The 14,284-nt window shown below is 42.5% G+C and overlaps 2 protein-coding genes and 1 long non-coding RNA gene across 28 annotated transcripts in view; 1 reads left to right on the forward strand and 2 right to left on the reverse strand.

Annotated features, from left to right (window-relative positions):
* Positions 1 to 246: 246 nt before the first annotated feature.
* Positions 247 to 2,216, reverse strand: LOC116563110. Its single transcript, XR_004274234.1, has 2 exons — positions 1,475 to 2,216; positions 247 to 1,158 (listed from the first exon to the last, which is right to left on the reverse strand). It is a non-coding gene; the product is annotated as an uncharacterized LOC116563110 (long non-coding RNA).
* A 615-nt stretch (positions 2,217 to 2,831) lies between these two features.
* Positions 2,832 to 9,097, reverse strand: LOC116563131 (wiskott-Aldrich syndrome protein family member 2-like). Its single transcript, XM_032295678.1, has 2 exons — positions 8,416 to 9,097; positions 2,832 to 2,993 (listed from the first exon to the last, which is right to left on the reverse strand). The coding sequence occupies exon 1, from the start codon at positions 9,095 to 9,097 to the stop codon at positions 8,432 to 8,434; it is 666 nt and encodes a 221-aa protein (XP_032151569.1). The 3' UTR covers positions 2,832 to 2,993; positions 8,416 to 8,431.
* The window catches only part of PICALM (phosphatidylinositol binding clathrin assembly protein), a 113,031-nt gene continuing 106,635 nt past the window's right edge, over positions 7,889 to 14,284 (forward strand). For 10 of the 26 annotated variants that reach the window (XM_032295849.1, XM_032295858.1, XM_032295866.1 and 7 more), the window contains exon 1: positions 8,845 to 9,123. In XM_032295849.1, the coding sequence (XP_032151740.1) occupies positions 8,994 to 9,123 (130 nt within the window). In that variant the 5' untranslated portion in view covers positions 8,845 to 8,993. Of the gene's footprint in view, positions 8,045 to 8,673; positions 9,124 to 14,284 lie in introns of those variants that run through there. The other 16 variants (XM_032295853.1, XM_032295857.1, XM_032295852.1 and 13 more) reach the window with 6 other exon arrangements.

Raw genomic sequence — 14,284 nt, forward strand, 5'->3', positions numbered from 1 at the left:
TTAGTAGAGATGAGGTTTCACCATGTTGGCTAGTCTGGTCTTGAACTCCAGACCTCAAGTGATCCACCTGCCTTGGCCTCCCAAAATGCTGGAATTACAGGCGTGAGCCACTGAGTCTGGCCAACATTTCTTTACCACGTAAAATATATTCATAGGTTTTAGGCATTAGGACCTGCCATCTTTGGCAGGGAGGGGACATAATTTAGCCTGCCATCTCCATTCAAAAATCATGAGAAAACCTGTTGATTATGAAGATCTGGATTTATTAAAGTTACTAATAAGGAGAAGCATCACTGTAACAGAATTTTAGTAATGTCTCAAAAGGGGGAAGTTAGGGAACGGTATTACTTACAGGATTTGAGAGAAAACTGGTGTTAATCATGTGGTAGGAGGTTTATGGTGGACATTAGTAGCCAGGGCAAGGATTGGTTTAAATTTGTTAACTAGTTGAGCTACTAGAATATATGTGTGTGCAGAGTTACAGTTAAATCAGTTTATCTATGGTTTACCTTGTATTTTGTAAGTAAGTTGGCGTTAGAACAGTAAGGGTTTCTTGACCTTGTGATCCACCTGCCTTAGCCTCCCAAAGTTCTGGGATTACAGGCATGAGCCACTGTGCCCGGCCTGCTTCATTTCTCAGTCTACTTTCTTTCAGCCAATCTTCAACTCAAGCTGGAAGAAATACCATTATTTCCTGGGACATGGATCAGTCCAGATCTGCACTGTTATTTAATAAGTTGCAACAGCGTATTGAGTTTTTCATGGTAGTTATTTTGACCTCTTTATGAAACCTTCTCATCCTTCTTATTGAATGATCATCTGTAAATTATCTAGTTTAACAATGGATGTGCAGCAGCATTTAAGACTCTGATGATCATATATCTAGTAACTGCAATGCAGACAGTAAGACAAAAATAATTAGAGTTTACAAGGCATTTGAAATCCATAGTCCCAGGTTTTCAAAACTGAACAATGAAAGCATGTGCCATAATCCATTTAGATCATCCTTATATAATCAAGTGTCTTTTTCCCCTTTAATTTGGGTAGCGTTTGTTCAACCTTACTGTTGTATGAAGAATTAGTCCTGTATTTGTTAATTGTCAATGTCTTGGGAATATCATGAGTAAAGGACAAAGGTATTCATTAACAATCAAGGACCTTGGTTGGGTGCGGTGGCTCACGCCTATAATCCCAGCACTTTGGGAGGCTGAGGCGGGTGGATCACAAGGTCAAGAGATCGGGACCATCCTGGTCAACATGGTGAAACTCCGTCTCTACCAAAAATACAAAAATTAGCTGGGCAGGGTGGTGCATGCCTGTAGTCCCAGCTACTCGGGAAGCTGAGGCAGGCGAATGGCTTGAACCCGGGAGGCGGAGGTTGCGGTGTGCCGAGATCGTGCCATTGCACTCCAGCCTGGGTAACAAGAGCAAAACTCCTTCTCAAAAAAAAAAAAAAAAAAAAAAAATCAAGGACCTTAATCCAGAAGAGGGGGCATAAAATAGCCAAGAGGATAGAGATGCAAAGCCAAAAGGATAAACATATAAAGAAGTACATGGCAATTTATGTCCCTGGGAAACCTTCATTGATTCCTCCAAGCAGAATTCAGTGTACCTTTTCTCTGTTCTTTTAATACTGTATGCAACACCTCTATCATAGTACTTAACACACCGTGTTAGCATTTTGTCTAAGTCATCTCGGTATCCTGAGAATGTAGCAGAGTGCTTTGCTCATAGCAAATCCTGGGTAAATGTTTGTTGACTGATTTATTTACAGAGTGACAACTGTGTGTCAAGCATTGTACTAGTTTTTTGTATACATTAGGTTAATCCTGACGAGAAATCTGCAAGATATTTACTATTATCCCTGTGTTATGTATTAGAAAGTGAATAACTTGCCCAGAGTTTTTAACCTAAGTTCAAGACCTAATGTGTCTGACTCCAAATCCTGTGCTTCTTCCATTGCTTCAAATGAATTAATAAATCTCCTTCATTTTTCTGATACCTACTGTTGAAAATTCATCCCAACATTAACATTAGCATTAAGCTTCTGATCTTCTTTTAGTTCAGTGTTGCATGTTCTAATACATTTTTACTTGATTCAGCCTCTTAGTTTACAGAGAAAAATGGCCCCCAGGTATATTAACATCTCATGTATCCTAATTTTATTATATTTCATAATTAGAGTGGCTGTGTGTGTGTGTGTGTGTGTGTGTGTGTGTGTGTGTGTGTGTGACAGGGACTCACTCTGTTGCCCAACCTGGAATGGGGTGGTCCAATCATAGCTCACTATAACCTTGAACTCCTGGGCCCAAGCAATCCTCCTGCTTCAGCCTCCCAAGTAGCTAGGATTATAGCTGCACACCACCACACTCGGCTAATTTTTAAAATTTTTGGTAGAGAAGAAGTCTCACTATGTTGCCTAGGCTGGTCTTGAACTCTTAGACTCAAGTGATCCTACTACTGAGGCCTCCCAAAGTGCCAGAATTACAGTTGTGAGGCACTGTGCCATGCCTCATTAGAACATTAGAAAGGTGTTTTTTTTTTTTTTTTTTTTTTTTTCTTGTGCAGTGGAGTCTCACTCTGTTGCCAGGCTGGAGTGCAGTGGTGCAATTTCCGCTCACTGCAACCTCTGCCTCCCGGGCAATGCTCCTGTCTCAGCCTCCCAAGTAGCTGGGATTACAGGTGTGTGCCACCACCCCCATGTAATTTTTATATTTTTTTAGTAGAGATGGGGTTTCACCACATTGGCCAGGATGGTTTTAAACTCTTGACATCATCATCTGCCTGCCTCGGCCTCCCAAGTTGCTAGGATTACAGGCATGAGCTACCGCGCCCAGCAGCATAATTTAATAAAGCAAATAAAATCTAACACAGGTGTTCCTGGTCATGCAGTTCTCATGGGCAGCATTCCTCCAAGGATTTATCTGTGACCCCAGGCTTCTTCCATTTTGTGGTTTTGACCTCCTCTAGATTCTTTAAAATCTTCATTCAGCCTGTAAGTAGGGAAAGAAAGAGAATGTGGAGCATGTGTAGGAGGTTTTTGAGGGCTTATGGGTCAAGTCTTAAATGACTTTCATTATTTCTGCCAAATTCTCCGGGACAGAAGTCAGGCACAAGACCCCAAATAATTGCAAAGGAGGCTGGGAAATGTGGTCTAACTATGTGCTCAGGGGGAAAAGGATCGTTTGCTGTCTCTGGCTCTTAAGGTCATGAAGTTGTTTTAGGGTGTAACTAAGATAATGCATGTAATATACTTAGAACAGGGTAAGTACTCAACAAAGTTACATATTATTATTATTGTCACAAATACGTATGCTGGGAACCTGAATAAGCTTCCCAAGTTGGAAGTGGAATACAGTTACACATCACTTAACAACAGGGATAAGTTCTGAGAAACGTGTCATTAGGCAATTTTGTTGGTTTGCAAACATCACAGAGTGCACTTACACAAGCCTAGACGGTATAGCCTACTTACACACCTAGATTATATATTATAGCCTGTTGCTCCTGGGCTACAAACCTGTACCACACATTACTGTACTGAATAGTGTAAGCAACTATAACAAAATGGTATTTGTGTAGCTAAACAGATATCTAAACATAGAAAAGATATAGTAAAAATATGATTTTAATTTATAGGACCACCACTGTACCTGTGGTGTGTTGTTGACTGAAATGTCATGCAGCACATGACTTTGTTTAGAGGTTCTAGCAAGGGAACTTTGCTACAAAGAAAAGTTCTTAACTTTTTTTTTTTTTTTTTTTTTGAGACGGAGTTTCACTCATGTTACCCAGGCTGGAGTACAATGGCGCGATCTCGGCTCACCGCAACCTCCGCCTCCTGGGTTCAGGAAATTCTCCTGCCTCAGCCTCCTGAGTAGCTGGGATTACAGGCACGCACCACCATGCCCAGCTAATTTTTTGTATTTTTTTTAGTAGAGACGAGGTTTCACCATGTTGACCAGGATGGTCTCGATCTCTTGACCTCGTGATCCACCCGCCTCAGCCTCCCAAAGTGCTGGGATTACAGGCTTGAGCCACCGTGCCCGGCCAAGTTCTTAACTTTTTAAGGTTATGTGAAGTTATGATTTTTAACTAATTTTAGCAGCATCAGGAAGTGTAAACATAGAAAGGTGAGGGAGGAAGCGTTTGCCATGTGTTCATATCAGTTTAGGTAACTTAATATCGAAAGATTATAATATAGATAATAAAGGATAATAATAAAAGTAAACATTCTACTCAATTTTCTCTTCCATATTCCTTTTCTCTGCCACTTTCTTAAGTCATTGATGTTGTCAAGGTCCCTCAGGTGCAGCATACTTTTTCCTACTTTCTCCTTAGTTACCACTTAGACTAAGATCTCTAAGAACAGAGGCCCTGTTTGTCTTGCACATTTTTATCTTAACATCTAGAAAGGCCTGGCACATAGTATGCAGGCAAGAACTATCTGTTGAAAGAATTTAGTCTATATTGGCAGTTGCTTCAAGTACTGGCTATTGGGGAGGGAGTATTGGAAGGAGAATTATTTTTTAAATTTTGCTTCTGCCACTTAGTATCTGTGGTATTCTGGAAAGTTAATTTCTAAGATTTGTTTGTTTTCTTGTATTGGATGGGCACGATACTTTTTGGAGTTATTGTTATGAGCATTAAATTTTAAAAATGTAATTTTTCTAGCACATAGGAGGCATTAAAAAAAATAAGAGATCGAGACCATCCTGGCCAACATGGTGAAACCCCGTCTCTACTAAAAATACAAAAAAAATTAGCCAGGCATGGTGGCACACGCCTGTGGTCCTAGCTACTCAGGAGGCTGAGGTGGAAGAATCGCTTGAACCCAGGAGGCAGAGATTGCAGTGAGCCGAGATTGCGCCACTGCACTCCAGCCTGGTGACAGAGCAAGACTCTGTCTCAAAAGAAAAAAACAAAAACAAAAACCTTGCTCCTTCTCCCAACACCCTATGCCTCTCTACAACATACCTTTTAGTTGGGAGAGCATAGGAAATACCTAGGAAATGTGTTATTCAAGTTTTTTCCTTCTGTTTTTGGTCTGCTCCTTTATAATCAAAGCAAAGAGGACTTCATGTTGGTGATCAAAGTTGAGAACTGACTAGTTCCCAAAGAACTGATGGGTTCACTGTAAATAGTGTTCAGCATCTAGAACTTCTGTGCCTGACATACAGTTCAATACATATTTTTTGAAAGAGTAAATTAACAAAGTACTGAATAAGGATGATGCTACAGACAGATTATTATGGGATGCACATGCTTTATTTATTTTTAGAGATAGTGTCTCACTCTGTCACCTAGACTGGAATGCAGTGGTAGGATCATAACTCACTGCAGCCTTAAACTCCTGGGCTCAAGGGATCCTCCTGGTCAGGCTCCCAAGTAGCTATGACCATAGGCTCATGCCTCCATGCCCAGCAGACATGCTATATGTGTGAAAAAGTGGGCAGATTTTATCGAATGGGAGGTTTGGAGTGATGGGGTGTCCAAACTAGTGATTTCAAAGTGTACTCATTCAACCATCATCTACTGTGTATTTACTATGCATCAACCATAATACTAGCATGGATGTATCTCTGCACCCCCATGTTAGTGCAATAAGTCAATCACAATAATAATTAGATAACAAAAGGATATATATGAATAACAAAAGGAAATCAGTAACTGTTTATTGGGATGTGAAACAACATGACATCCAAGTATGTCTATTGGGATGTTAAACAGCATGACATCCAAGTATGTCAAGTAGTATGATTTTGGCTGGAGTGCATTTAAAGGAATCAAAAGAGATGAGGCTCAACAACTAGTAGGTAGGTAGGGGAATTTAGAGAAATGGGAAGAGATAAGTTTCAACAGGTGGCCAAGTGAGTTGGTATCTGTGGAACTTCAGGTAGAGATATTTCTGGAATACACGGAGGAATCGGACACACAGAAAACTTATGCATATAAGATAAAGTAGGTCAGTAATGCCTATGCTTAGTTCTAATTCCCCATCTTCTTCTAAATTGCTCCATATATTTCATTTTACAACTATGCATAAACCTCTAAGATGGACACTGATTATTTACATACTTAGAAACTTCTAACATGGGGCCAGATCATGAAGAACCATGTATGCCAGGTTGAGAGTCCTTAATTTCATCCTTTAGGGTAGCGATGGGGGAGCTATTGGAAGATTTGAATGCAAAGAAAAGACAATCAATATTAGGTTCAGAGAGATCTGAATTGGAGGGTCAGGGTATAAGAGACAATCAGCTACGAAGTTGCCAAAATAGTCTAGGTACAACAACGGAGATTATAAAGGCTGGAACTGAGGCAACAGAAGTGGGGTTAGAGATAGGATGTGTTTGAGAGAAGTGGATTAGGCTTGATGAGGGAAGTAAGACAGAAGAACTCTGAATCACGGCTTTTTGAGGGGAGCTTCTGGGTATGTGGTGAGGACATTAACAGGCACAGGGAACAGTATGGATCAAAGATGTAGAATGCTGGGCAAGGGCAAGAGTTCAGTTTTGGCTATGGTAAGCTGGCATCTGTGGAACTTCAGGTGAGATATTTCCTGAATAGACCAAGGAAACTGACACAGAGAAAACGTAAGCACATAAGACAAAACAGGTCAGTAATGTCTGTCTTTAGAACAATTCCCCATCTTCCTCTAAATTTCTCCATATATTTCAATTCACAACTACACATAAACCTCTTCAATGATTACCGATTATTTAGTTAGAAACTTCTGTGTATACTTGAAAAAAAAAAACACTGATATTTCTAACAGAAGCTAGTTTAATAGTGTAAACATGTCAACAATTATTGCCATAAAAGTAGTTTGAAAGAACCTTTTTGATAAAAGTAATAGTGTAATACTTTCCTGCTATGTGCTTAGGAATGACTGACATTTTCCATAAGGATAAAATATTTAGCTTTTGATAGCTAGACCATGTTAGTGTTGACCTCAGATTGGGGTTTACCAGTGCAGAGGCTCAGGCTAATCAGTAACTTATACAGTGGAATCTATAGACCAGTAGCAATGATGGCTGATAACAGGTCTTGAGAATTGGGTAATTTCACTGCCCAATGGACATGGGGCAGCAAACTGGGCACCAAACCACAGACGGATTGCAGTATACTGAAGGACGTCATTATAGTTTTGTGAAATTGGAGGCTAGCTTGACAAAGATGAAGCCTGCTGGGCTTAAGAACTCTGTGTTCTTGGCAAGAGCATGTTGCTGCAGAATTTCACCAGCCATAGTGGGGAAAAAAGGGGGGTGAGGGGGTGTGGGGAAAATGGATTGGGAGACCACAAAATTCCTGATATGATACATAAAATGTTAAATATCTATCAGCTTTGCATCTTTTGAGAGTCACCAGATTGAAGCACAGTATTTTGGATTTGGCTGGCAGATGGTGTACACAGACTTTCTGAGGATGTTAGCATTTCATTTGAAACTAGCAAGATTACTTGTGACTATCATGGTAACTTAACATTCATAGAGATTTTTCAACTTATCCCTAGCCCTGGGTTAAATGTAGAGGCCCTAATAACATATAAAAGCCTTTGTTAATATATGTTCTGGGTCTCATTAAATAGATTCTCAGGATGTTATACTTCTTCTAAAATGTACACAGGGCAGTGTCAAGGTCTTTCCATGGAAATCTGGTTCACTCAATGAGAAAAGAGGCCAAAGGGAAGAAAGACTAAACCCGGGGAGATGGCAGGCAGTGATGTCTGGACTGTTTGAATGGGACTTCTCTATTTACCGCCCCTCTCACTTCCTTCTATGGTCTGGACCTTTAATCACCACAGCAGTCAGCCATGTAGGGTCAAGCTAATCGCTGTTGACATCATCCTACTACTTCCCTTTTCAAATTCCAGTGAAGCTATGTGTTTCCTGTCCTATTCCACACCCCAGAGAATGAATACGGGCCAGCTAGTATCTAAATTTAGACTGGCAGCAACGAGTCGGGTTTTCGGAGTAGAGATAAACAAAACCAGGTGACATTTCCAAGCCTCTCAAGGAAAGGGGGAAAAAACCTTTCCGGGGTAAGTAAATAAGGAGAGCTTCAACAGTTCCACAGTAGAGAGAGGCCTGCTGGTAAGTTCTTCAGAAAATAGGCCGATTGGAACCCTCTCCTTTAAGCCAGGGAGGGCGGCTTTGGAAGGTGTCTTGAAATACATTCTTGACTCTGCTGGGAAAGCTCAAGGAGCCAGAGCCCTAACACCCCCGACCTCTGTGAAGACAGCTGCACCTTCTTTGTCAAGCTGTTAGTTTCAACCACAGACACTAGGACACCCTTGGGGGTGGGGGGACCGAGGAGAGAAGCCTGCCGCCCTGCCCCCTGCACGCCGCCCTCGCCGTTCTTCCCCCGCCCCACCCCCCGTTTGTGACCCCCGCGGGCCGAGCCTCAGGCGACCTGTTGGCAGGGAGAGTCACGTGACGCGCCGGCTGCGCACTCCCCTCGGGCTGGCCTCCTGTTGCGCCGGCCTGGCGGGTTCCATCACGTAACGCGCGGGCGCCGCCCCGCTCTTCCCTCGCTCAGCGAGGGAGGGCGGGCGTCGAAGAGGAAAAGGAAAGGGAAAGGGGCGGGAGAAGGGAGGAGGGGGCGGGAGAAGGGAGGAGGGGGCGGGGTCCGAGTCACGTGACCCGGGGGCAGCCCGGAAAGCTCCGAGGAGGAGCCTGGCGCCGCCATTTTCCTGCAGCTGCCTGTCCCTCTTACCCTGCCGGGCTCCAGCTGACCAGGGAAGGGGTGGGCTGAACTGAGGCGGGGGCAAGGGAGTGCCCGACATCTTGTCCGACTCCGCGGGTGACACAAGCCGGTTCTCTCTGGGCTGGGTGGCAGCGCGCGGCCCTGAGCCCCGCCCCAGGCCGGCAGGCAGGGAAGGAGCCGGTGGGGGTAGGGGGTGCGGTGGGGGGGGTAGGGACCCTCCGGCTCTTGGGGGTCCCAGTCCCCGCCAGCTGCTGAGCGGGAGGGGTGGTGGAGGAGCTACAGAGATGTCCGGCCAGAGCCTGACGGACCGAATCACTGCCGCCCAGCACAGTGTCACCGGCTCCGCCGTGTCCAAGACAGTATGCAAGGCCACGACCCACGAGATCATGGGGCCCAAGAAAAAGCACCTGGACTGTGAGTGAAGCCAACGGCGGCCCCCTCCCCGTCGCCCGCACGACCCGCGTCCTTCTCTCCCTCTCTTCTTTTCCCCTTTTGCTGCCTCTTCCCCCTTGCTGCGTCTTCTCTGGCTCGGCGGGTCCTGTGCCGGTGGAGCTGTGTTCTTTTGCTTCCATCACACCTGCCTTCTCGGCCTCCGTTCCCCGTCTCAAAATCTGACAAGCCACTCCCCTCCCTATTCCCTGGGGACCCTCGCCTCCCTACCCGGTGAGCTACCACACCCCATCTTACCCAACCAACTTGCCTCCCTACCGGGCTTCTCACCTCCTATCCGTCTCCACTGCAGCCTTCTGCTCTCCCGTCCCACCCGTCCGGTGCCGCCTCGTCGCCCTCGCCTGAGCGTCTTCCCGCTTGCTCCCGGTCTCCCAGCCCCATTGTTTCTTCATCAGCCTTCTTCGGGTTTCCGTAAACGCCTGGTGCCTTTCACCCAGATTCCTGTTATCCCTCCGGGCTGCCTCCCTTGAAGTGATCCATTTCCTTTGCTCTGCTAGCTGTTTCCCCCATCCCTTCCCAGCTTTCTCTTCCACCTTCCCTCCCGCGCTTGGGTTACCTTTCATCTCCTCTCTAGTAGCTTCAGTGTAGTTGCTTCGACTCATTTTAGTTTAAATACTATACCCAGTTGCCCAACTTTTCTCTCAAATTACCTTCTTTGTGGGAATGAAAGTAAAAGGATTCACTTTGGTGTAGGGAAATCTTTCCGGAAAGTTGGGATTTTTATTTGCTTCTGGTGGAATTTAATCATTGTGCCCATACTTTTGACTAGGCGTTAGTTTGTGACTGTCAGCTCTGCTCCCCAAGCTTTTCAAATGGGAATGTGGAAAAAACCTTTTTGCTGATGTTCCTATCAGTTCCTGGAACTGTTAACTCTGGCGGCTTGAATTCAGAAGCTCGAGTTTCAGTGAAGCATAGACTGTTGGAATTCAAAATGGATTAATAAACTTATTTACAAATAACACACGTCTTTTAAAAAACATCGGTAAAATGATGTTTGATGATGCGTGAGTTTGGATGCGTTTTAATTATGCCAGTTACCTTTTGAGGAACTAGCTTCTCTTACACGTCACAGTATTCGTCCATTCACTAACTTAGATACAATTAGTAGAGCTAACTCCTCGCAACTTTTTTCTAACCTGGAAGTCACCTGTAATATCCTCCTTTTTTCTTTGCCCTCTTTCACCCCGGGATACAAAGGTCATTAGATCACTCAAGCCAATGGAGCTTAGACCTGAAACTTTCAGGGAAAAATTGGGAAATAGTCAAAATAAGTAAGTTCCCCTTTTAAGTGACTGCTGGACACATTAGTCTGACTGACTTTCATCATACATGAAAGTTACTTTGCTTTACTGTTTGAAGCAAGAGTGAACATGCCCTGAAAGGTAATTCACTGTCTGGAGGCCTGTTTTGATTTCTCATTTGGACTTTGGCCGTAAAGTTTGCACTTTTAAAAAAATGTACGAAATGTAAATTCTTCCAAGTTACTTTGCTGATGAATGCTGTTAGAACAAGTTTTTGCTACAGACAAGCCCATTATTCATTGTGATTGTTCCTCCACTGTGGAAAAAAGTTTTAAATAAAAAGCATTAGTGTTCATTCTTTCAGATATGCATGCAGGCTTCTTTTAAACTATCAGTCCTTGCTTGTCTTAGAGAATGGAGAATATATTTAAATGGTTGTGCTCTTATAAACAGAAAACTTTTTAAAATGCATCGTAAAGCCAAATGTGATTTTTTGATTATCTGATATGTGTGGTAGACCTTTCTACTGTTTAGGGCTCTTCAAATGACTACTTGGTTTGCCCTACCAAATCTTCAAGTTTGCCCTGACATTGTGTTAATTCTTTTGTTAGTAGTTTTTTGTTCTTTGGGATTTTTTGGTTTGGGAGCATGAAGCAACTACTTGTGACTGTGTGAACTATTTTCCTCTTTCCTCTTTCAAAATAGGAATCGATAAAGCTTTTAAAAGTTTTTATAAAGTTGTGTCTTATTTCAAATGTAGCAGTGATTCTTTTAATGGATTGCCAAAAAGAGGAGAGAATAGGTAGGGTTAGAAGAGTGGTATTTCCATGTGGTTTCATAAATGTTATTAGCAATTTATCTTGTTATAGGCACTACTGCAGATACTAACTGGGATTAGGTTTGGAAGATAATCTTGCATTTCTCGTTCTTTTTCACTACCACTTCTGTTTTTATAAGCTCCCACCTTTCTGGAACTTGAATATACCTGGCAGTATTTGATTTAAAAAGATATGTGTAGTTAATGTGCCTCTATTTCTTTTCAATGAGGTTTTAAAATACAGGATACTATTTTCCCTACATTGTTCTTTAAAATGTCCTGTAATCAGTTCTCACTGATAAAATACATTTATATTAGATGCAATCTGACCAGTAAGTGGTTTACTAAATAAATACCTTCCTTGCACACATGAACATGCTTTGAGAAAATTAAAAAGGCTTCTACAGGCAGTTCATGGTGTTGACATCATGAACTTTAGTACAGAGAGCTGTGATTTCAAGTAATTTTTCATCTTATAGGAATTTTTCTTTATAGTGAAAGCTTAGTTTATGTGTACCTTTTAATGCCTGTAGCAACTGATGCTTATTTATGTGAATCTAATGAAAATGATTTCATTTTAAAATGGCAGCATTTAACAAAAAATATATATGCTTAGGACTGTTGTTTTTCCTATAAGCCCTTAGAGTATGGAGGTGGTTTCTGTGCACTTTCTCGCCAAGATCTGTCCATATTAGGAAGTGATTATTATAATCCATGAATTATGGTTTAATTCATACTATGTTACATGCTTATTGAAGATAGATCTTTTTGCTTTGCTGATACTGTAGGTGTTAGTGGATAATAGTGTAGACTAGCATCCCTAGTGTGAAAGAGTTGTCAAACTTGAAATATGTTTGTAAAAATCAACATGATTTCCATTTAATTTAGGCCTTCAGTAGCCATAATCAAGGTAGAAAAATAGGAGCCCTTATATTTGAAGGACTTCAATTTTCCAGGCACTTACCTCATCATCTCATTTAATCCTGTCTCACAGCTGGAGGTGGGGGCAATTCATATGCATAGAAAGTAGATTCTAATTCCATTTAGACAGTATAGAATGCTTTACTATAATGATTGCAGTATAGACAAAACAGATTTTTTTTTTTTTTTTTTTTTTTTGAGATGGAGTCTTGCTCTGTCACCAGGCTGGAGTGCAATGGTGCGATCTCGGGTCACTGCAGTCTCCGCCTGCTGGGTTCAAGGGATTCTCCTGCCTGCAACCTCCCAAGTAGCTGGGACTACTGGTGTTCGCCACCATGCCCAGCTAATTTTTGTATTTTTAGTAAGATGGGATTTCACCATGTTGGCCAGGATGGTCTTGATCTCTTGACATCGTGATCCAGCCGCCTCAGCCTCCGAAAGTGCTGGGATTACAAGTGAGCCACCGTGCCCAGCCCACAATTTTTAATTTATAACTTTTTAATATAAAAATTATTTTTATCTGATCTTACAATCTTTAGTCTTAGTTTCCCTTTTTTTTTTTGATACAGGGTTTTGCTCTGTCGTTGGTATGCAGTGGCAGGATTCACGGCTCACTGTAGCCTCATCCTCCTCAGGCTCAAGAGATCCTCCCATCTCAGCCTCCCAAGTAGCTGGACTTTAGGCATGTGCCACTATGCCTTGCCTGGCTAATTAAAGAAACTTTTTTTTTTTTTTTTTTTGGTAGAGATGGTGGTCCCCCTGTGTGGCCCAGGCTGGTCTTGAACTCCTGGGCTCAAGTAATCCTCCTGCCTCAGCCTCCGAAAGTGCTGGGATTACAGGTGTAAGCCAACATGCCTGGCCCTTATCCTATTTTTTTGATATGAATTCTTAATCTTCTTTATTCTTATTTAATTTACTATCTGTGGACATTTATATTTTGACACCTTTCACTGAAGTATAGTATTTATACTAACGGCTATAATGTCTCCTTTTTTTTTTGAAACAGAGTTTTACCCATGTTGCCCAGGCTGGAGTGCAGTGGCATGATCTTAGCTCACTGCAACCTCCGCCTCCCAGGTTCAAGCAATTCTCCCGCCTCAGCCTTCTGAGTAGCCGGGATTACAGGCATGTGCCACCATGTCCAGCTAATTTGCTGAAGTATAGTATTTATTTTTTTTTTTGAGACGGTGTCTTGCTCTCTCACCAGGCTGGAGTGCAGTGGTGCAATCTCGGCTCACTGCAACCTCCGCCTCCTGGGTTCAAGCGATTCTTCCACCTCAGCCTGTCGAGTAGCTGGGACCACAGACACATGCCACCATGCCCGGCTAATTTTTGTATTTTTAGTAGAGATGAGGTTTTTCCTTGTTGGTCAGGCTGGTCTTGAACTCCCAACCTCGGGTGATTTGCCTGCATCGGCCTCCCAAAGTGCTGGGATCACAGGCTTGAGCCACTGTGCCCGGCCTTGGTTTTTTTTGTTTGTTTTGTTTTTAAATGAGATGGATCTTACTCTGTTGCCCAGGCTGGAGTGCAGTGGTGCAATCACATCTCGCTGCAACCTTGACCTCCCTGGGTCAGGCAGTCCTTCCTCACCTTCAGAGCGGCTGAGACCACAGGCAGCTGCCACCACGCATAAGTAATTTTTAATTTTTGTAGCGACAGGATCTCCATTTGTTGCTCAGGCAGGCCTCAAACTCCTGGGCTGAAGGATCCTCCCCCCAAGCTGAGCCTCCTAAAGTGCTGGGATTATAGATGTGAGTCACTGTATACTGTATGTTTGTTTTTTAATTCATATTTTCCCCAGTTAATTTACAGGGACATTTCATTTGAACCACTGCCTTATCTTTTCTAAAACAAAGTCAAGATCAAGTTCTTATTAAGCACTTATTATCAGCATGTCTCTATGGTAGATACAGCGTGGGTATTGGTATGTCGTGAACTGAATCTAGAAGTTGGAAATAATTTTTTAAAAAGTAAGATTTGAATATTTTCCATATGTAGAAGGTGGAATTTGTATTTGGGCTAGTGGTTTGTATAACTACATTAAAAATGTGTATAAAATATAAAACTACCTGAATTAATTTCGTTTAAAGGACAAATGGTTTTTTTTTTTTTTTTTTTTTTTTTTTTTTTTTTTTTTGGGGTTTTT

This window comes from Sapajus apella, unplaced genomic scaffold (genome assembly GCF_009761245.1).
Source record: "Sapajus apella isolate SASKATOON/1434 unplaced genomic scaffold, GSC_monkey_1.0 scaffold34, whole genome shotgun sequence".
Taxonomy (NCBI): Eukaryota; Metazoa; Chordata; class Mammalia; order Primates; family Cebidae; genus Sapajus; species Sapajus apella.

Coding starts and splice junctions, on each gene's coding strand:
- LOC116563131 (XM_032295678.1), bottom strand. CDS start 9,097: ATGATCTCGTGGGTCGTGGCCTTGCATACTGTCTTGGACACGGCGGAG.